Below are 19,382 nucleotides of genomic sequence, written 5' to 3'. Positions count from 1 at the left end.
GGCGTGTCTCTTCTCACTCCTGCTGCGGCTGCCCCAGGGGATGCCGGGAGGGCTGGATTATGCGCCCTCGCGTTCAGAACCGGAAGGGGCGGCCGTGCGGGGGCAGGTGGGGCGGTGGCCGCACTGGTCAGGTTTGCAAAGCCCCCGGGGTGGGAGGGGTTCTCTGATCCTTTTAATTTCCCTGAATTTTAAGCGCTGAGAAGTCGTGGTCCATCCCAGTTTCCTTATATTCGGATTCGGAAGATGAGTTGAGCCATTAAAGCTGGGCGTGCCGTCGGAAGTGTTTTCCCTCTAAACTGAGGTGTTGGCTGGAGAGGAAGCTCCGTGGTGCAGGAGGTGCCGGGGGCATGGGTTCCGGGTCTGATCCCCAGCACCACCTTAAAAAAGTCAAACCAAAGAAACCCGAAAACAAACACGTTGAGATGTTATAAAGCGCAACTTAAAAACATTTAAAAATCAGTCGCCTTTGAACGCTCATTGGTTTTTGGAACTTTGTAATAATTATTTGCTAAAAATAGCTCAAAGCCTGAAATTTTGGGGGTGCTTCAGTTTCTTAGGTTTAGTGATCTACGTCCGTAATCCCAGCTATTCCGGAGGCGGAGGCAGTAGGATGGCAAATTCAACCAGCCTGGAAAACAACCGGATCCTGTCTCAAAATTTTAAAAATTAATTAATTTCTTTAAAAAACTAATTTTAAACAAAATGCCCCAGTTTAGAGGACTTGTTCGGTGTCACTGTGGGACTCAGGCTGATCTGCAGAGGCTCAGACTTCCAAACTTCAATTGCTGAGGGTGCAGAGGAAAACAACAATAAACCTTCAATGCCACATTGAAGTGCATTTTGTAGACAAAGCAATTTGATTTAAATGAATAGTCATGATTCACAATGGAAGGTAAACCTGCTTGCACAGCTCCACATGTTAATTTGTTTTCAAGAGCAGTCTTCTTAAAATAATTTCTTACTTTGGAAGTATATGCAGTGCTTCCGAATCAGAATTACATCATCTGATTAGTGGTTAGTGAGCTTTTTGGCCCTCATGTTGGAGGGTCAAGTTCAACATTTTGTGGAAGTTTTGTTACCACTGTTTACCGGTGACGAGTCCTTGCTTCCCCAATGCTGAAGTATAACACCAGAAAAGCAAGTTTAGAGTGGAAAGTAGAAGCTTTATTAAGGACAGCAGAAAAGACTTCTCCCTGGAGGAAGAAGGGGACCCAAGAGGTGGAATCCATGCAAGGGGAAGTCTTTCCTTTTTTACAGCTAAGGTTTACTTTCAGCTTTCCCGCATTCCTGTCGTTTGCATTTCTGTCCTTTGTTCTGTTATCTTGCAGTGATGAAATGTAGGTGGGAAGGCCCAAAAGGTGAGGGGCACTTGGGTGAGGAGTAATCTGGGCTGGGAAGGCCTGGGGCCCCTTCTGATTAGCACCTCAGGTTTGCTGGGGAGCTGCTTCATTAACATTTCCTTAGGATTGGCTCTGGGCCTTGGGAACATTAGCATTTCAATTCCCCAAGGGCTACTCTGTTTTCCCAGGCTCTATTCTCAATAATGGCCTCCATTTGATCACTAAGCTCTCAGCATTTAGAGGAAGTTCAAAAATACTATAATATGAAACAGGTTGGTCCCACACTGACCAGAGGCGAAGCCCTGAGTCGCCACAGCATGTGGAGCAAGGCTGGAATAAGAGCCGGCCGTCTGCTCATAAGGAATCTGGTTCACTGTATTTTGGGACCTGGGGGATCAGGTCCGTCCACAGGACCTCACGAGGCTGGGCTGTCTCAGCCCATTGTCCAGTCTGCAGAGGCCTGACCTTTTGCCCCTGTCTTTATGGGGTCTTTTGTAGAAATGTCTGGTGTGCCGTGTGCTTAAAGAAGGACATCAATGCTCCCTCCTGCAACTTTCTTTTAATGATGGTAAAATAGAAGTGATATAAAATTTATCATTTTAGCAATTAAAAAAGAATACAGTTCAGTGGCATTATACATTATCAGACTGCTGTTACTTCCATCTGTGTGTAGAACTTTCTCCAACTGAAAATCTGCACCCATTAAACACTAACCCCCCATTTTCTCCTCCTCCAGCCTCTGGGGACCACCATTCTATGTGCTACTGTGATTAAACACAGGGGCACTCTACCACTTAACATACCCCCAGACCTTTTCATTTTTTATTTTGAGAAAGGGTCTCACTAAGTTGTCCAGTCTGGTCTCAAACTTGTCATCCTCCTACCTCAGCCTCCTGGGTCACCAGGATTACAGGTGTGCACGTCCATGCCTGGCTGCACTCTGTCTCTATGAATTTGACAACTCTAGGCATTTAAGTGGAATATATAGTAATTGCCCTTTTGCATCAGGCTTATTCTAGTAAACACAATTCCTTAAGGTTCACCCATGTTGTAGCATGTGTCAGAATTTCATTCCTTTTTAAGGCTGAATGATATTCCTTTGTATGGATTGACCACATTATGTTTATCTATTCATCTGTCAATGGACACTTGAGCTGTTTCTACCTTTAGCTATTGTGAATAACGCTGGTGTGAATGAAAACGGGTGTGCAAATGCCTGTTCAGGTCCCTTCTTCCCATTTTTTTGGGAATAAGAGAAGAATATGGAGAAGTCTTGAATGTTTTTGGTAGTCCTGTCGGAGGTACCCAGGGTCTTGCACATGCTGAGCATGTGCTCTACCCCCCAGCCAATCCCTCCTCAGACTTTAAACCATTCTGTTAAACCAAGGAATGAACTATCACTTATATTATGAAGCTGTTTTTCTCCTGTTGAGTGTGTGACACCTGGAGGGCTATTTTTGAGGAGCATGGTCATTGCCAGCCTTTATGGGATTCTGGATTTCTTCTAGATTCTGGTGAAAGCCATGGGCCATAGTCTCAGAGAGGTGCACGCACAGCATTGGGCATCTATTCTGGGGGAGCTCAGATTCCCCGAGGCTCATGGTGATTGTGGCTTCTGGATTAAAGCCTCTGTATAAGAGAGCAAAATGTAAGTTAGGAGGGGAAATGGATTTGAGACGGACATTTTACTTCCTGGTAGTTCATTTAGGAGCACGAACACGGCTGTGGGGCGCCCTCTGCTTCCCCACATGCAGGCTCCAGCCCTTGCTTTGCCCGGGGAGGACATTGGAGCCCCTTTACTTCCAGCTGTCAACAGAGCCATGCAATTTCTTAGTATTTTCCTGATTCCAGTTGCTTCTCCCCACCCCCACTATGGTGGCCTCCAGTGGATAAGAGAAAAGAGCAACATTTAGGTTTATTTTTTGTTTATTATTAAAGTGATTTTCACAAACATTTATTACATGCATATGAGAGAATAGGGTGGAGAAAACACAGCTTTGAATACTTGAGGCAATTAAAAGGACACGGTGGCTGTGACGGTATCTGTCACCCTCACAGTGGATTGTTGCCAAGGGCCTGTCCTGGAAGGCACCTTCACAGGCTCAAGGAGAAGGAATGGGCAGAGTGCAGCCTCTGTGGTCTGTTTCCGGAGCGCTGTGGCCCGGCTGCTCAGTGTCTGGGCCTCCCTGCAGGTGTCCTTGGCCTTCAGACTGAAACAAACTCCTCCTGGCCAGTTGCTCTCTCCTCTTGCTCTGTACAGGGCTCTGCTGAGGCATAGCGGTGCTCTCCTGAGCCACCTGGGGGCCTCCAGGTCTGCCACTGCCTCCCTGAGAGCAGGATGGGCACCTGTGGCAGGTTAGGGCATGGTGCCAACTTGCGTGTGAATGGTGAGTGCCTGTCCCCTCCCCAAGAGGAGACAAAGTCTGGCCTCTCTCTGAGTGAGTGCTCAGTGCTTGGTAAGAAGGGAGGGAACTGAGGTCAAGGCTACCCTGCCTGCTTGTGCTATCCTCTCCACCCTTCGTGTCCCCAACTCCCTGCTGCCTGGCTGACTCAGCTGAGGTTCCAATCTGTAATATTCAGCTCAGCCAACACACACAATGGGAATTGAACTCAGGGGCATTCGATCACTGAGCCACACCCCCCAGCCCTATTTTGTATTTTATTTAGAGACAGGGTCTCACTGAGTTGCTTAACGCCTTGCTTTGAACTCGTGATCCTCCTGTCTCAGCCTCTCGAGCTGCTGGGATGACAGGCGTGCGCCACTGCACCCGGCTCAGCCAACATTTTGCAGAGACATTTCCTGCACTGGGTGGGCTTGGCTTCCATAGGCTTGGGTTTGACTTCCAGCTGCATAAACCTCTGACTCTTCATCCTGGGTGTGTCACTTGGTCTCCCAGAGTCCTAATGTCCCACACCGGGGAACAGGTTGCGCCCCGCCAACCTTGCAGGGCTGAAGGGATAGTCTCTGTGGAAGGAAGAGCGTTGTTGGGCTCAGCATCTGGATGTAGCAGCCCCCGAGTGAAAGTTCACTGTGCCCCCATCATTTCTTCCGGTTGAGGCTGGGTGTACAGATGATTTCAAAGGACCCGCGCAGGAGCTGCCACGCTGGTGTGGGGGGCTGTGGGGAAGCAGGGTCCGCTCTACAGGGGCTGCTTGAGCAGGGTGTTGGGAGGCGGTGCAGGCCACACCCAAGTCAGCTGGGCTCTGAGGATGACCTCCACACCTGCCTTTCCAAGAGACCGCTTGCTGGTTTCAAAGTGTTCCAGGCATTTTCTAAGTCCTCTGGCCTTTGCTCTGAATGACCTCAGTTGGGTGTTGTCACCTTGGTTGGAAGGGCTGGGCTGCCACCATGAGTGTCTTTGGTCAAGCTAAGGGGTCTTGCTATAAAATGCAGTTTGCCAGGCTGATCAAACTTTCCAGGAGGAGGTGTGGTATCTGGCGCCCCTGGGAGAAAAGAAAGTCCCCTCTCTCCGCAGGTCAGGACTGTGTGGGCGAGGCCAGTGGTGACGTGGGGTAGAGGCGTCCAGGCAGGCTGCCGCCCCTGCGTCTGTGGCAGCGCTCTGGCTCCCTGTCTGCCTAGGAGGCCAGCACACAGCAGGTGCTCAGGCAGTGCTTGCCACAGGACCCAGCTTACTCGTACCTGGTTTGTGCTGGGCAGGTGGAGACACCGGAGTCGCACTTTCTTCTCGAGTGTCACTGACCACCCACTGGTACTCTGGCTCCAATAGTCTGCACTTCCTGTCCGAGTGGCAGAGCTTTTGCTTCCAGAAGCTGTTCGTGGGTCCTGTTCCTTGGAAGCACAGGGGACAGTGTGGCTGTTGGGAATTTACTAAATGGCCACTGAAGCAGGATCTGAGGTTGCTCAAGGCCAGAGCCCGGGCATGGGCCGTGCTGGCTTCTCCACGACAGTGCGAGAGGATCCGCACCCTGTCCTTAGCTTCCGTCCTTCTTCAGGCCTTAGAGCATACGTCTGCCCTGCTTGGGCCCAGTCCTCGTGCCCACGTCTCCCCTGTACCTCCACCATGAAGCATGAAGCAAGTGCAGCGGTCGCCATGTAGCCGATCTGCCTCTGGCTGCAACGTGTGAACTCAAGGAGATGGGCCTGACATCCTGGAAGGTCCCCTGGGAGTACCAGGCCCTGAGGACCAGGGTTGGCTTTGGGTTTAACAGCTGGGACCCAGAGTTTCCCAGGGTGAGGCTGGTGTGGAGAGACAGGGCAGACCCTACTTGGACTTCAAGACATCCAGATGGTGAAGGGTGGCAGTGAGAGGGAGGCCAGGGTGGTGGCCTGTGAGGGCAGCTAGTAAACTGGGGCTGCTGACTACCTGGTCCTCAAGTCCTCTTTTGTGGGATAAGAGCTAAAAATGGGCTTGACAATAAGAGAAGAAAGAGGGTTCTGTATTGCCCCTGTCCTGCTCTGCCCTGGGGTCACTGGGCACGATGTGGCCACAGTGGTAGTGAGAGCCACGGGACATGAGAGGATGTGGGGGGCAGCCTAGTGGGCATGTGGGAGGCTTCTTTCTGGAAACCAAGGCTGATCAGGGACGGTGGCCAGCCAGGGGTGGTGCAGTCCCCAGGAGGGCTGGTCAGTGGACCCTGACCTGTCTGCTGTTCTCCACAAACCCGAGCTGGACTTGAGGAGAGATGGCACCAAAAGCAGGGTCAGTACAGCTGGGCACCCAGCTCTGCAACGTGGGTAAGGGCCACTCACACCTGCATCCCAAGCCCTGTTGTGGCCTGGAGGAGGGGCCATGCCCTGCTGCCTGTCTCTGTGACTCTGCATCTGCAGGAAGAACTCAGGGGATCTGAAGAGCTCTTTCTTGTTCTCTCTGGTTTTTGAGAGAATTAAAGGAGGAAACCCTTTAAGAAGTGCAGTGGTTAATTTTATGTGGCAACTTGACTGTGCTAGGTTGATTCCAGATAACCATAAGTGCTCTTGGTGGTCTGACTGTTGGGTGTGACCAGAAGAGATCAGCCTGTTATCAGAGGGCTGAGCCAATCAGGCCCTGTCCAGTGTGGGTGGCATTTTCTGATGGTCCCAGGGCTCCAACAGGACAAAGAGGTGGGGGAAGGGCACAATTTGCTTTCTTGGAGCTGGGTGTCCTTCTTCTTTGGTCCCCAACACTGGTGCTCCTGGTTCTTGGGCCTCAGACTCCAGGACTGTCCCTGCTCACAGCTTCTCAGGCTTTGTGCTCAGCCTGCATCCCACCGAGGGCTCTCTTGGCTCTCTGGCTTGCAGAGAGCACCTCACGGAACTTTGAGGCCACCTCCATGATCTCTGATCTCCCATAATAAGTCCCCTTTACTATGTCCATGTGCACACGCTGTTGGTCCCATTTTCCTAGAGAACCCAGTAAAGAGGCAGACCCTTCTCTGTGCCCTTCCTAGGGCATCTGTCTCTCACTTCTGGGGGTGACTGATGGCCTGACAAAGGGAGGGAGGCTTCTTTCTGGAAACCAAGGCTGATCTGCAGGGACGGTGGCCAGCCGGGGGTGGTGCAGTCCCCAGCAGTGCTGTTGACCCTGACCTGTCTGCTGCTCTCCACAAACCCGAGCTGGACTTGAGAGATGGCGCCGAAAGCAGGGTCAGTACAGCTGGGCACCCAGCTCTGCAGCGAGGGTAAGGGCCACTCACGCCTGTATCCCAAGCCCTGTTATGGCCTGGAGGAGGGGCCATGCCCTGCTGCCTGTCACCAGCCATGGATCTTGAGACTTTGCTTGCTGGCCTGTGTGTCCACAGTCCTATGTTTCACGTGTGTTTCTCAAACTGCTCACCTCTCACCCGCCAGGCTGGGCTGGGGATCAGGAGACCTGAGGCCACTTGGCATCGGTAGTTGGAGTTCATTGTAAGATGCTCCCATGTTCCTGGGAATTTTAAAGTTTGTTAACCTGAATAATATAGAACATTCCCTCTGCTCGTCCTCTTGCTGGCAGCAGGCGGTCTGAGGCTTCGCAGACCCTGGGTGTGTGAGGTCTCAGCTGGCTCCATCCTGGGCTCTGGCTTCCTGGCTGGTGGGACGAAGGCAGCCTTGAGGAGACTCTGAGAGGGAGGCGGCAGGCCCACGGGGGAGCTGCACTGAAGCCAGGCCTTGTGACCCAGGCCACCTCTGCCTCAGGCCGCCTCTGCCTCTGGGCCACCTCCTCTTGGGTAGGCCTCAGGCCTCACAGCCTTATTTCTTGGTGACATGCAGGCACACTTCAGACCCCAAGGTCATGGCCACAGGCCCCTTCCTAAGTTTATGGCTGGATACTTACACCCCTTATTCAGGGGCCCAAGGGGAGTCTGCCTTCCACTGTGTCCTGAGGGCAGTGATGTCACTGTGAAGGGACTGGGACAGGGCCAACCCTCCAATCCAGCATGGGAGCTCAGTTCCCTAAGTTCATATTCACAAGGTGTCCAGGGCCAGCCTATGCTGCACCTGCCCGGCAGCTCCTATCTCCCACACAGGTGAGTGCTGGGGGGACAGTAGTGGCACTGAGTGTTTACAGCTGCTGAAGAGAGCACCCCTACAGTACCCACAAATAGAAGTGTGTGTATATATATAGATATATTTGTATTTATATTTATACATATGTATACAGCACTTCATCAGCCGTTCTAGCAGGGCTGGTGAAGACCTCCACTCCTCCCTCAGCAGCTCTCTTCCATCTGTCACAGAGTCCTTAGAGCCCAATGACATGGCACCATGTCCTGCGATCCTGGCTGGAGGAGTTGGCAGTGTAGTAGCCCTACAAGTGCTGACACAGGCTTGTCACCTCAGAGATGGTGCCTCCACATGTCCTTCCTTCTCTGCTGGCTTCCTGTGGGTGACAGGGGCCAAGCTCACAGAGCCACCGGGAGGGTGCCACTCTCCTCTCTCCCACAGCATCAGGCAGAAGCGCATGCTCTCTGGTGCCCTCGGCGTGTCCTGGCCAGGCAGCGTGCGCCAGAGCCGGCTCAGGGGAAGCACTACTGGTGTCTGGGGATGAGAGGCAAAGGGCAAAAGGCTTTAGAAGCAGTGTCCCATGGGGGCCCAGCTCAGCCTTGGCCCTCCAGGGGCTGGTGGCCTTCCTGAAGTGCACGCATCATGGGCTTCCCCAGGCAACGAGGTGGCCCACAGAGCTGCCTTTCAGCCCCACGACAGAGGGAAGGAGCTCTTCTTCCTTGGCTCCCTGGCCATCCCCGAGCAGGACAGCTCTGAGTGTTATTTGTAGGGCCGCAGGAATCGGGACACTTTGGAACGTAGCAGTTTGATGAAGGACCGGGGGAACATCTCCTTGGACTCCTGGGCTGTGTACTTGAAGTAGTTCTGCGGGTGTGCCAGCACGTCGAAGAGCGCCTTGATCAGCTTCTTGTCCTGCAAGACATGGCGAGATGAAGTGCATGAGGTGGGGCCAGGGCATTCCACTGGGGGCCTGGAAGGGATGGGGAGCAGGGTTTCAGGATCCCCCAAATCGCTTACTACAGATAGTCCTTTGGGTTTAACAGTGTAATTGTATTTTTTTCTTTCCTTTTAACATTTGGTTTTATATTTATTTAGTTATAGTTGGACACAATAACCTTGTTTTATTTATTTATATATGGTGCTGAGAATAGAACCCAGGGCCTCGCACGTGTTAAGCAAGTGCTGTACCGCTGAGCCACATCCCCAGCCCCCCATTTTTACATTTTTTAATAGTTTTTTTTGTAGTGCTGGAGAGGGAACCTGGGCCCTAGTGCCCACTGGGCAAGTGCTCTGTCATTGAGCCACATCCCCAGCCCCATGTAGCTCTGTTTTTTTTTTTTTTTTTTAATATTTGCTTTTTAGTTATAGGTGGACACAATATCTTTATTTATTTATTTATTTTTTATGTGATGCTGAGGATCAAACCCAGTGCCTAACGCATGCTAGGCGAGTGCTCTACCTCTGAGCCACATCCCCAGCCCCATGTGGCTGTTTTTTTAGTAGCCTACTGGCGTGAATGCTTTTATTAAGAGCATCTGTTGGTAATATAACACTCTGAAAACCAGAGCGTGCTGAGGACCGAGCAAGGCTTCGCAGCCACAGCCGCACCTTGAGCTTGCAGTTTCCTGGTCACTAGCTCCTCGACCCTGGAAAGCCCTCGGCAGCTCTACATCTCGAGGAGGCCCCTGGACAGCAGGGTCAGGACCCCCACTCTGAGGGCTGCAGTGAAGACGTAGAGTGTGGCCCCCAGCAGAGCCTGGCTACAGAAGGGCTCAGGACAGCTCTCCAGTGTGGGTGCAGGTGGCACCTGGCTCCTCCTCCCTGAGTGGCCTCTGGAGGAGCATGCACAATCTACCACCTGATGCCATCATGGGCCCCCCAGAAGGAAGCACTGAGGGGTGGACTGAGACTTGGCTGGGGTATTCTGGAGGGCAGGCCCAGCGGTGGGCTCTTGGCAGAGGCCTGTAGCCTGGTTTTTTCTGCAAGGCCTCCACAAATGGTGACCTCCCGCTTCTGGGCCTGGAAGGTCGTCAGCTTACTGCCTCTGGCCACGCCTGCTGCTGGGTTTGACCTGTTCAGACACACTCTAACCCTTCTCACACAACCACACGTACACACGTGCACACAACTTGCCACGCACACGGCACCTCGCTCACACACACGCACCACAGGTCCTTCCTACGTGCACTGCTGCCCTTGAGGAACAGCACCCTTGGCGTTGCTCCTCTGCCTCAGGGCTTCATGCTGGGCACCAGCTGTGGGGCATGGGAGCCCGGGACCACATAGTCATGAAACAGATCCAAGGTGCAGTCCTCACAGGGGCTGTGAAGGAGTGGCACGTGGGACTCTGAGGGTCTGTGACACATGTGGGGTCCAATCAGGGAGGTCCAGGAAGGCTGCCCAGAGGACAGGCACCTCGGCACAGAGCAGGGGGACGGTGGACATTCACTGAGGAGAGGCAGGGGAGATCAACTTGGGGAGCCCTGGGCAGAGAGTGCAGCGAGAACAGGCAGGTGGTCCTGAGGGGTGGGCCCCCATGTCCTAAGAGCAGTGTCGGGACACTCTGAGTTCTGGAAGGGTGCTCCCAGCTGCAGGGGTGCTGAGGTGGCAGCTGGGCTACAGCAGGGTGAGGAGTGAGTTGGGTGCTATCGGCCAGACAGGCTGTGGAGGGGCCAGGGTGGCTCTCTGGTTTCTGTCTAGACAGAGAGGTGGCCTGAGGAGGACATTAGGAGCCTGAGAGCAGCAGCTAAAAGCAAGCTACATGACTGACAAAGCACCTACTATGAGCTCGAGGGTCACCAGGCAAGGGCCTGGAAGTCTCGAGGTGACTACCCAACTATGCAGACCACTCTCTATCTCAGTCAAGTGATACCTGACGAGGGTCAGCCAGGTGGATGTGGCCCCAGCCCCACTCTTGTCCTTGACACCAGCCCAAGCAGATCCCCAGGTCTGGCCTTACTCCGGAAGAACTGGGTCCCTGGGCCTCTGGCCAGTGCCTACTGAGACAGCTGCAGCCTCCCCTCTGTGGGAATGTGGCTCTGCCTCTCGAGGCCACAGAGGACATGGAGGGGTTCGGTCCCAATGACAGGAGTGACAGCAGCATGAGTGGGTTCCAGATTCTATGATGTCACCCTGTCCAACTACCCTCCTCTCCCAGACGAGGAAGGCAGAGCTGAGGCTGCCAGGCAAGGAACCTGCTCAAAGCCTCGTCCCCGGGTCCTGGTCCCCATCTCCTCAGGAGCCAGCTTGGTTTAGCCTCTTGGTCTGAGGGGACAGACATACCAGACCCAGGCCCTCCGCCTCCTCCCCTGCCACACCCTCTGTCTCACTTCTCCAGGGGCCAGGGTGGGGGCAGGGACGGCCCAGGCCACTCTCCCAGAATCATGTGGATTCCCTTCCAATAAACTCACTTTCAGAATTTCCTGGTGATTCTCCGAGGCGTACAGCCGCCCGTCGCGCACGATGTCTTCTATCAGCTGCTGGTAGTCCTCTGGGAAGCGGGTCAGCAAGGGAGGGGAAGGCCGGAACTTGAGACCCTCACATCCCCGCCTCTGCCCTCCCTGGCTCCAGCCTCGGGTTGTCGGCGAGTGCTGGATGCTGCCCCTGGCCTTCGCATCGGGTCCCTTCCTGTACTGTCATGGCGGCTTGGCTGCCCTGGTTAGCCTTGTCCTCCCGTGGGCAGTGCCTCCACCTCCGCCTGCAGACAGCAGTGTCCTCATCTGCACCCCCACACCCTGAGGCCTGTCTGCAGCGGGGGCCCCTGGGGCATGCTGGTCCTGGGTCTGTGCCCTGCCACAGGCTGGGGCGTGAGGCTGTCTCCACTCCTGGCACCCAGCGGGCCATGATGAGTGGTGCCTTACCATCGTAGGTGACGTAGGGCACTTGGAACCCTTTGCCACTGTTGCCTTCGTTGGACTTGAACTGGATCCAGAGCTTCCGGGAGCGGGAGGTGAAGGCGATAGGCCTCTCATAGGTCTGGCAGGTCTCGTAGGTGGTGATGGATGTGGGCGAGGCTGGGGGAGACGCCCTCACTGAGGTGCCCCAGCCATGCTCCTCACTGACCCTTCCTCCTGCTACAGGTTGCTTACCTCCCCAACCCAGCTGGCTGCCAGGGCCCTAGTGCCCATTGCCCAAATGCACCCTCTAGATTCGTCTGGTTCCCTCTGCCCTTCGCTGCCCTCTGCCCCTGGAGTTCTGGTGGACCCCTGCGTGCAGCCCCCTGTGCTGGGGCTCCGTCTTCCTCCAGCCAATTGCTCCCCCATGACGGAGCTCACGCCTGTGCCCAGCAGTCAGGAATGGGGGGTGCACTCAGGCAGGCCGTGGGAGAGGAGCCAGGGGCTCCTGTGAGTGAACAAGGAGGGGTGGACCTGCTGTCCCCTGGGGTGCCCACCTCCTCACTGCTCCCTGGGTATTCTTCCTGAGGTGCCCCTGATACAGGAGAGGCTGCCCCTGGAGCTCAGCCCTGTGGGTGGACAGTGGAAAGAAGGATGTGGGTGGGGGCCCTGGGGCTGGTGATGGGAATGGGTGGGGCAGGTGGTTCCTGGCTGGGTTCTGACCTGCTCAGGGACCCTGGGCAGGCCCCTTGCCCTTTCTAGCCACAGCCCCACTTGCATATTAGGGCGGTCAGACTCCTGGCAGACGCAGGCAGTGTGTGCATGGTGCTAAAGCTCACACAGAACGTGGCACTGAGCAAACCCCTCGGCTCCCTCCTGCGTCCTCCTTCGCCTCTTGTGGCCTGCCTCTATGACCAGAGATAGTCAGGCCTGAACGAGGGCGTGCTCTGGGCCTGTGTGGTTCCTGGCCTTTCTCCCTGGCCCTACGGCCTTCTCACAGAGCTCTGCACAGCTCAGCTCTGGCGGCCAGATCCCAGTGGGTCCCCACCTGCCTCCCGGAACCCCAAGTGACCTGCTCTCAGAGCCTGGGCCCTCCTTCCTGTTCCTGGTGAGGCTGTACTAAGGTGGGCATGAACGTGGACTGAGGCTGTGTGGCCCTGCCATCCCCATCCCGAGGCCAGTACCTACCACTCTTCCTCATGACCAGGACATCACCGCACTCATCCTCGATGGGCAGGAAGATCTCGGGGACCACAATGAGGATCCTGCGCTTGGGGGGCGGTGCGATGTGCCACACACACTCAGCATTGGCCGGGTAGTCTCCAGGGTAGTTGGGGGACTCTATGTAGCCCGTGTAGTCACCAAGCTCACCACCACAGTGCTGGTCTGTGGGCACCATGGCCACAGGGCCTGGTCAGGCTTGGCCTGCTGGGTGTCTTGGCCTCCTGGGCCCTCAGGCAAGTGTTCCTGTCCCCTCCTCTGCCCAGCCTCCACCCAGTCCTCCTGTGTCAGCTGCCAGGCCCTGAGATGACCTCTAGTGGGAGCCCTGCCTGGGCTATCCCCTCAGCTAGAGGGCAGGTCCCCAGTTGCTCTTGTAGGTTCTCTGAGCCCGAGCAGATACCTAGGGGGCGGACCCGCCTGGCCAGGCCCATCCTGTTTCTGTGTCTGGGCCTGATCATGTCACTGGCCACTCAGACGGGCCATTTTGTGCCCCTGGAGACTGGCAGCCCCCCTGGCTGGCCCAGCCAGGTCTGGTGTGAATGTACAGTGAGGCCCCTGGGCACCTCTCTCTGGTTATTCACCTGGTGAGCCTCACTGAGCATGCCAGTGCCACACGGTCTCCCTTCTCACAGAGCAGGAGGAGCGAGCGGTCCACAAAGGGAGGAAAGGAATCGTGTTCCTTCTGTCTCCTTTTTAATTAAACTGTACATCCTTGAAGAAGCTGAACCTGACATTTTTATGAGCCAAATTGTTCCTAGCCTTTAATTAATAAGGAAATGGCCTTAGCTCTGTAAAAAGAATTGAAAGTAAATATTAAATGTTTATAAAATTCCTTTGCATTCTCATTTAAAAATTTTTCTCACTTCAAAACTTCTGGGGAACATTTCATTTCCCTACCAGCGTTCTAGAAGCTTCCCTCTCTCCTGGCTTCACCGTGTTCACCTATGAGGATGTTTAAGCCCTGCCTCTGCAAAGCTCCTCCTCTGCCTTGCTCTTCAGCCTGGGAAGCCTGGACGGAGACCACTGCCCCCTCTAGCTAACCCCTTCACCGGCTTTCAGGCAGTTCCCAACATGGCCGGAGGGACAATGAACTAAAACTGACCAGGAGAGGGGAAAACCAGAAACTCTGAAAAAATGAATTTAAAATACTTAAAATGATATGGTGTCCTTTTTGTTACCCCCTAAGACCTACTGGGCAAGGGGCTGGCCGGAGCCCCTCTTTTCCCAGACTGTCTAAGATGACCGCTTTTCTCTGACTTGAGACTCTTGGGCACCACGAAGCCTGTATGGCCCTCCTCCAGCCCTTTCATGACTGTCCACACCTAGGTCCCTGCGTCCTGCTGCTCTCAGGCCTCAGCTGGATGTCCACTTGGCCTAAGAGGCACAAGCCTTTGGGGCTGCAGGGCTGGCACTTGCCTGCTGTCCCAACCGCCTTGCAGCTGCCCCTTAACATGGGTTTCTTTCTCCCCAGGACCCAGAAATCAGAGCAGGGCCTGGCTTGGGCCGAGACTTGGGCTATGGCTGGTGAGTAGAGGGAACTGGTAAACTTCGGTGCCGCCATACTGCTTGCAGAGGGGGCTAAGACAGGGCCTCCCCTCCTTGCCACTGAGCTCAAGAAGGACGTAGGGTTCACAAAGGCACCCCTGTCCCCCAGTAGAGGTGGTAGACAGGAACCAGCACCCTCAGTCAGGCAGTGGGAGATCAGCTGTCGCCCTGCCTCCCCGACCTCCTGGGCCCTGCCCAGCACCCCTGCTCCCTGGAGAGGGAAGAGAGGCACCTACTTTTGCAGTGTGTGACATTGGTGGAGCCATCGAAGTCCGTGCTGGTGTTGCCTGGACAGGTGATGCAGTGGTTCTGGCCAAACTCAGGCTGGTAGGTGCCCACAGGACAGCGGATGCACCGGTGTGTGGTGGTGTTGTAGTGGTGGCCAGGGGAGCAGTGCACTGCAGAGACATGTGGCAGGGGTGCTAGTGGCAAGGCCAGGCCTCCCCTGCTCCTGAGGTGCAGCTCAGACAGAGCTCAAGGCCCTCTCCCACCCAGTGCCGCCTCTTTACCATGAGGGGACAGGTGGGAGGACACGGCCAGGACTGAATGGCTTAGGAGGGGCCCATGTCAGACACAGACTGAGGACACCCATGGGCTCCAGCAACACAGGGACGTGTAGGCCACTGTGAAGGGAGCAACTTTTGGGGAGTCGTGGGGTAACAGTGTGACTGAAGGGGTTCAGGGCAGAAGCCAGAAGAGGAAGGGGAGGGAGCAAGGCTGTACCTTGTCATTCCACAGGTGAGGGCACGGGGAGGAAGGGGAGGCCGGAGGGCAGGGCCCAGGGGAGAAGCTGCTCCTCAGAACAGCAGGTCCTCAGAGGGGACCATCTGGATATATGGCAGACTCTGTGGGACTGGGAGTGAGCCCCGGGCCACCGGCCTGTGCTGGCAGCACAGATACCTGACAGATATGAGGGGGCTTGAGGAACAGGAAGCAGGCTCATCTGCTGGGGGGACAGGCAGGCTGGACAAAGGAGGGGAGTGGCGGACACCCAGCAGGATGGCCCTGAAGGGGCTGGTGAAGGTGTCTGCTCTGGTCCAGCCCCTGCCACCTCCTGGTCCTCCCATCTTCCTTCCAGACATGGCTCAGAGGTTCCCAGGAGCCTCCCAGTGCCTGAGGTGCTGGTGCTCAGCAGGCTCGCAACCTGTCCTAATCATGGCACAGTGCTCGTCACCATGTCCATGCCTGGTGTCTCCAGGCTACTCCTCTGATTTGGCCATGCCAAGGAGATGAGGGCTTCTGGGGAAAGTGTCCCTGAGCAGTGCAGCTGGGGGCGGTGGGGCCTGCTCACCTTTGGCCTCGCAGTCTTGGAAGGAGGTGGCGCCCTCCAGCTTGGTGAGCAGCCCCCCTCCACAGGGGAAGCAGCCGGTGCGCCCAGGCTCAGGCTGGTACGTGCCCATGGGGCAGGCCTGGCAGGGCTGGAAGCCGTCTGCTGAGAAGAAGCCTGGAGAGCACTGGCCTGGAAGTCAGAGGTCAAGGCTCAGGTGGGAGGGCGCTACTGGGGCTGGGCCATGAGTGGCCCAAGGCCCTGATCTTAGTCTCGCTTACCCCAGGAGAAGGCACCTGGGGTGGGGTAGGGGACAGCAAGACAGCCCTGGTGGTGGGAGGCTTGGTCTGGATGCTGGCAGTGTTCCCGGTGTGGCCTGCCAGGCCACCTTTGCTTCTCCCACAGCGGGAAGGGCTGGGGGCAAAAGGGCAGTGACCCTGCTGAGCTGGGAAGTGGGAACCCCAGGTGAGGGGGTTTCTTTCAAAGGCCTCTCCCCAGGGGGCAGGCCTCATGTCTCATGTGTCCTCCTGGCCCAGGTCCTAACCAAGTGATGAGTCTCCCACCTGTGGCCACCTTGTGCTCTAAGTCACTACCCGCCAGGTGGGGGCACCACCCTTCTGGAGGGGCAGTGGGCCAGAGCAGCTGGCAGCCTGCAGAGCCTTGGGCTAGGACTTGGGCTGTTCTGACCCTGAGAGAAGGCAGAGGTCTCCACTCCCCTGAGTGTCCACTCGCCCACCCTCACGGCACTGCCTTGTCATGTGCATGCTTTTCCTGCATACCCTCCAGCTGAGCCCCGGGAGAGACCAACAGGGAGACTGACTTGTTGCATAAACGGGGCCAAGTGGGGGTAGCCAATGGAGACCATCTCCACAAACCAACGGCACAGGCTAAGTAAAAAGTGCCATCTCAATCAGCTTAGGGTAAGGTTTAGCACTCTTTGTGCAAAGTCCCTGCTCACAAAAGTACGTGGTTCACTTGGTGACTTGTTGATGACTGTCCCCAGGAGGCCCAGTGCTGGGTCAACCATAAAGCACTTAGGTTGTCCCTTTATGACCACACCTTGTCTGTGAGGACAACGTGTCTGCACACTGGCGTGCTCTGTGGGCTACACGGTGCAGTGATGTGGCATGCAGAGCTCAGGACTCCAGGGGCCTCCAGGAGCGGACCCCTCATAGCCCCACGTCCTTCGTGGGGGTACCTGTGTGGAAACTGAGCCACTTTGGGATGACAATGAACTGCAGCCAATGCCAGGCTCTGTGGCCGCACATGGCAGCCACCTTTGCTTTGGGAGCCTTGGGAGGCAGGAGGGCCCTGCCTGTGCCCCTCCCCACCAGCTCCCCTTCCACATGGGCCTGCACTTGCCTCCACATTCAGATACGTTGTGGGCACCAGCCAGACCAAGCCCGTCACTGCTGGGACATGGCGCGCAGCTGAGCTGGCCTTCCATGTCCTGGTAGGTCCCCGACACACACAGCACACACTGGCCCTGCTCGCCGCTGAAGTAGGTGCCAGGCCCACAGGTCACTGCAGAGGCAGAGTGGAGAGGCTGCTGGGGGACAGCGGCAGAGGGCTGGGGCCGCCTCTCCCCTAGCAGACTGGAATGGCCCAGCGGGCCCAGCCTCATCCCAGAGGAGCTGGGGACAGGATCTGGGTGGCAGCCATCTACGAGGACCCTTGAGGCCCTGGTCTCCTCTCCCCGAGGTGGCCCCTCCACAGTGCTCCACAGGCCCCTGCAGCCCTGCTCTTTCTCCCCTCCACGTCCTGTCCTCCACCCACTTAACCTGTCACCAGCTGCCTCCTGGGGCTCTTCAGCTGGACACCCAAGCCACTTCACCCCAATCCAAGCTCCCGGTCTCTCCTTTTCCTGCTGCAGGAGGATCTGGCCCCAAGGATGGGCAGTGGAGCCTTGAAAACTGCACACGGGCATGGGCCAGGGGCCTGGACAGAGGCTGAAGGGACAGTCTACGTGATGGGCGGTGTTGGGCCAGCAGGAAAATGTGAGGAAATAAGGAAACTGAGGCGGGTAAGTTAAGGGGAAAGGAAGCCATGTCTCCACAGCTGACAAGGTGTTCCCACACAGGCTGTGAGGGACGGAGAGAGCCCGGGGCTTCAACGGGCAGACTGCACAGCGTGAGGTGTTCTCTCAGACACACACCTGGGGAGGAGCCGGTGCGACATGCCTACACTTTCCAGTGCCCTCATGGGAGGGCCTGTGGCAATGCTGCTCCCTCAGCAATGAGCGCTCTAGGGGCTGGTCTCTGCATGTCCCTCTCCTCTCACAGGAGCTGGGGATTTGGCTGGTTCCAGGCTCAGGCAGGGAGGTACAAATGAAGTCCCACACATCTTGTGACACGAAAAAGGACAGGAGGCCTCACAGAGCGACGGGGGCCAGTCAGAAGGACATGGGGGCCAGTTTAGGGGTGCTCAGTGCATAATGGGGACAGTCTGAGCATTAGCACTGACCTAAGTGGTGCTGGAAGGGATTACAACTCAGTGTGGACTAGGGGACTCTCTGGGCCCCTGCTGACAGACACACAGACAGGGCAGGGCAGAGCTCTTCCTTACAGGAGACTCTAACTCTGAAACGCAGACAGGACAGCCCAGCGGCAGCCACCACCAGGTGGGAGATTTGCTGGGGGTCATAGGAAGCTGGGGTGGTGGAGTCAAAGGAGCATCAGGAATCAACTCAGCATCTGTCCCCAGAAAACACTCCTCAGCCACCAGAGAGGAGCTGAGGCCTCTCTGTACCTGCTGACAGGCAGGACAGCTGGCCTCGGGGCTGTGGTTGTCCTGCAGACACAGGCCTCCAGCTGGTGAGGAACAGCCGGTGGGCATACTGAACGAGGGTGTGCCTGGGCCCAGAGAGGCCAGCAAGGGGGCTGCCCCAGAGCTCAGGGGCCTGAAGAAGCGCAACAGGAGAGTGACACTCATTCCTGGTAGGAGCTCGGACCAGAGAGAGAAGAGGGACGCTGTTGGAAGGGTGGCGGAGTTGCAATGGGGTGCATGAGCTGGATGGGGAACCCTACACCCCACCCTCCCACAAATGCTGAAAAATGTTCCCAGTTGGGGACTTGGGTGAGGGAAAATGGAAGTTTCTGTTCTGCTTTCTGAAAGCTGGAAATGATTTCCAAGTAAGTTGTTCCAAATAAGAGAGTGATGTCACCGAGCCCCTGGTCTGTGTCCCATGTCAGAGCAGTTCTGCCCACTGCAGTCTGGGTCAAAGTCCCTGCGACAGCTGCACACCTGCCACCTGCTTCCCAGCAGCACCCTGGCCCAGCCTGTTCTCTGGGCTTCAGATCTGTGGTCCGATTATCTACTCACCCTGCCCCAGGTGGGCCTATCGGACCCCTCAACCCTGGGGCGAGTACCCACCTGCAGATGGGGAGACTGAGGATCTGAGAGACCTGATCTGCCCAAGGCCATGAAGCAGATATGAGTACAGGCCAGGCCTCTGGACGGCTCAAGGGCACCCTGTAGTGGGAACTCTCTACCTCCCCAACTGCCCTCTGTAAGTATCCCAAATCTACAGTGAGTACCTGAGTGGCCATGCCCTGGAGTCACCCCGGAAGTCTCTCTGCCCAACCCCACTCGCCAGAGCACTCCTGGAATTGTCTGACTCTTCATTTGCCCTGCCCTGGTTCCAGGACCCCCACCCCTACATGGCCTCCTCTCTCCCCCATCCACCCTCCTTCCAATCAGCCTTCCTGTCACAGAGAGTGGACCCGGATGTCCCTCGCCTAGGGCATCCCAGC

General features: G+C 56.2%; 2 protein-coding genes across 5 annotated transcripts in view; both read right to left on the bottom strand.

The window, feature by feature from the left end:
- Positions 1 to 5,394, bottom strand: part of Ttll12 (tubulin tyrosine ligase like 12) — a 22,802-nt gene extending 17,408 nt beyond the window's left edge. The window contains exon 1 of the mRNA XM_015501752.2: positions 5,309 to 5,394. Within this exon, the coding sequence (XP_015357238.1) occupies positions 5,309 to 5,394 (86 nt within the window). The remainder of the gene's footprint in view (positions 1 to 5,308) is intronic.
- Positions 3,249 to 19,382, bottom strand: part of Scube1 (signal peptide, CUB domain and EGF like domain containing 1) — a 128,557-nt gene continuing 112,423 nt past the window's right edge. For 2 of the 4 annotated variants that reach the window (XM_015501751.2, XM_048803020.1), the window contains 7 exons: positions 16,993 to 17,154; positions 15,655 to 15,822; positions 14,600 to 14,761; positions 12,786 to 12,983; positions 11,625 to 11,777; positions 11,175 to 11,254; positions 3,249 to 8,676 (listed from right to left, as the gene is read on the bottom strand). In XM_015501751.2, coding sequence (XP_015357237.2) covers positions 8,524 to 8,676; positions 11,175 to 11,254; positions 11,625 to 11,777; positions 12,786 to 12,983; positions 14,600 to 14,761; positions 15,655 to 15,822; positions 16,993 to 17,154 — 1,076 coding nt within the window. In that variant the 3' untranslated portion in view covers positions 3,249 to 8,523. The other 2 variants (XM_048803021.1, XM_048803022.1) reach the window with 2 other exon arrangements.

The sequence above is a fragment of the Marmota marmota genome, unplaced genomic scaffold (assembly GCF_001458135.2).
Source record: "Marmota marmota marmota unplaced genomic scaffold, marMar, whole genome shotgun sequence".
In the NCBI taxonomy this organism is placed as follows: domain Eukaryota; kingdom Metazoa; phylum Chordata; class Mammalia; order Rodentia; family Sciuridae; genus Marmota; species Marmota marmota.
This window is presented reverse-complemented; position numbering and strand designations above follow the sequence as displayed.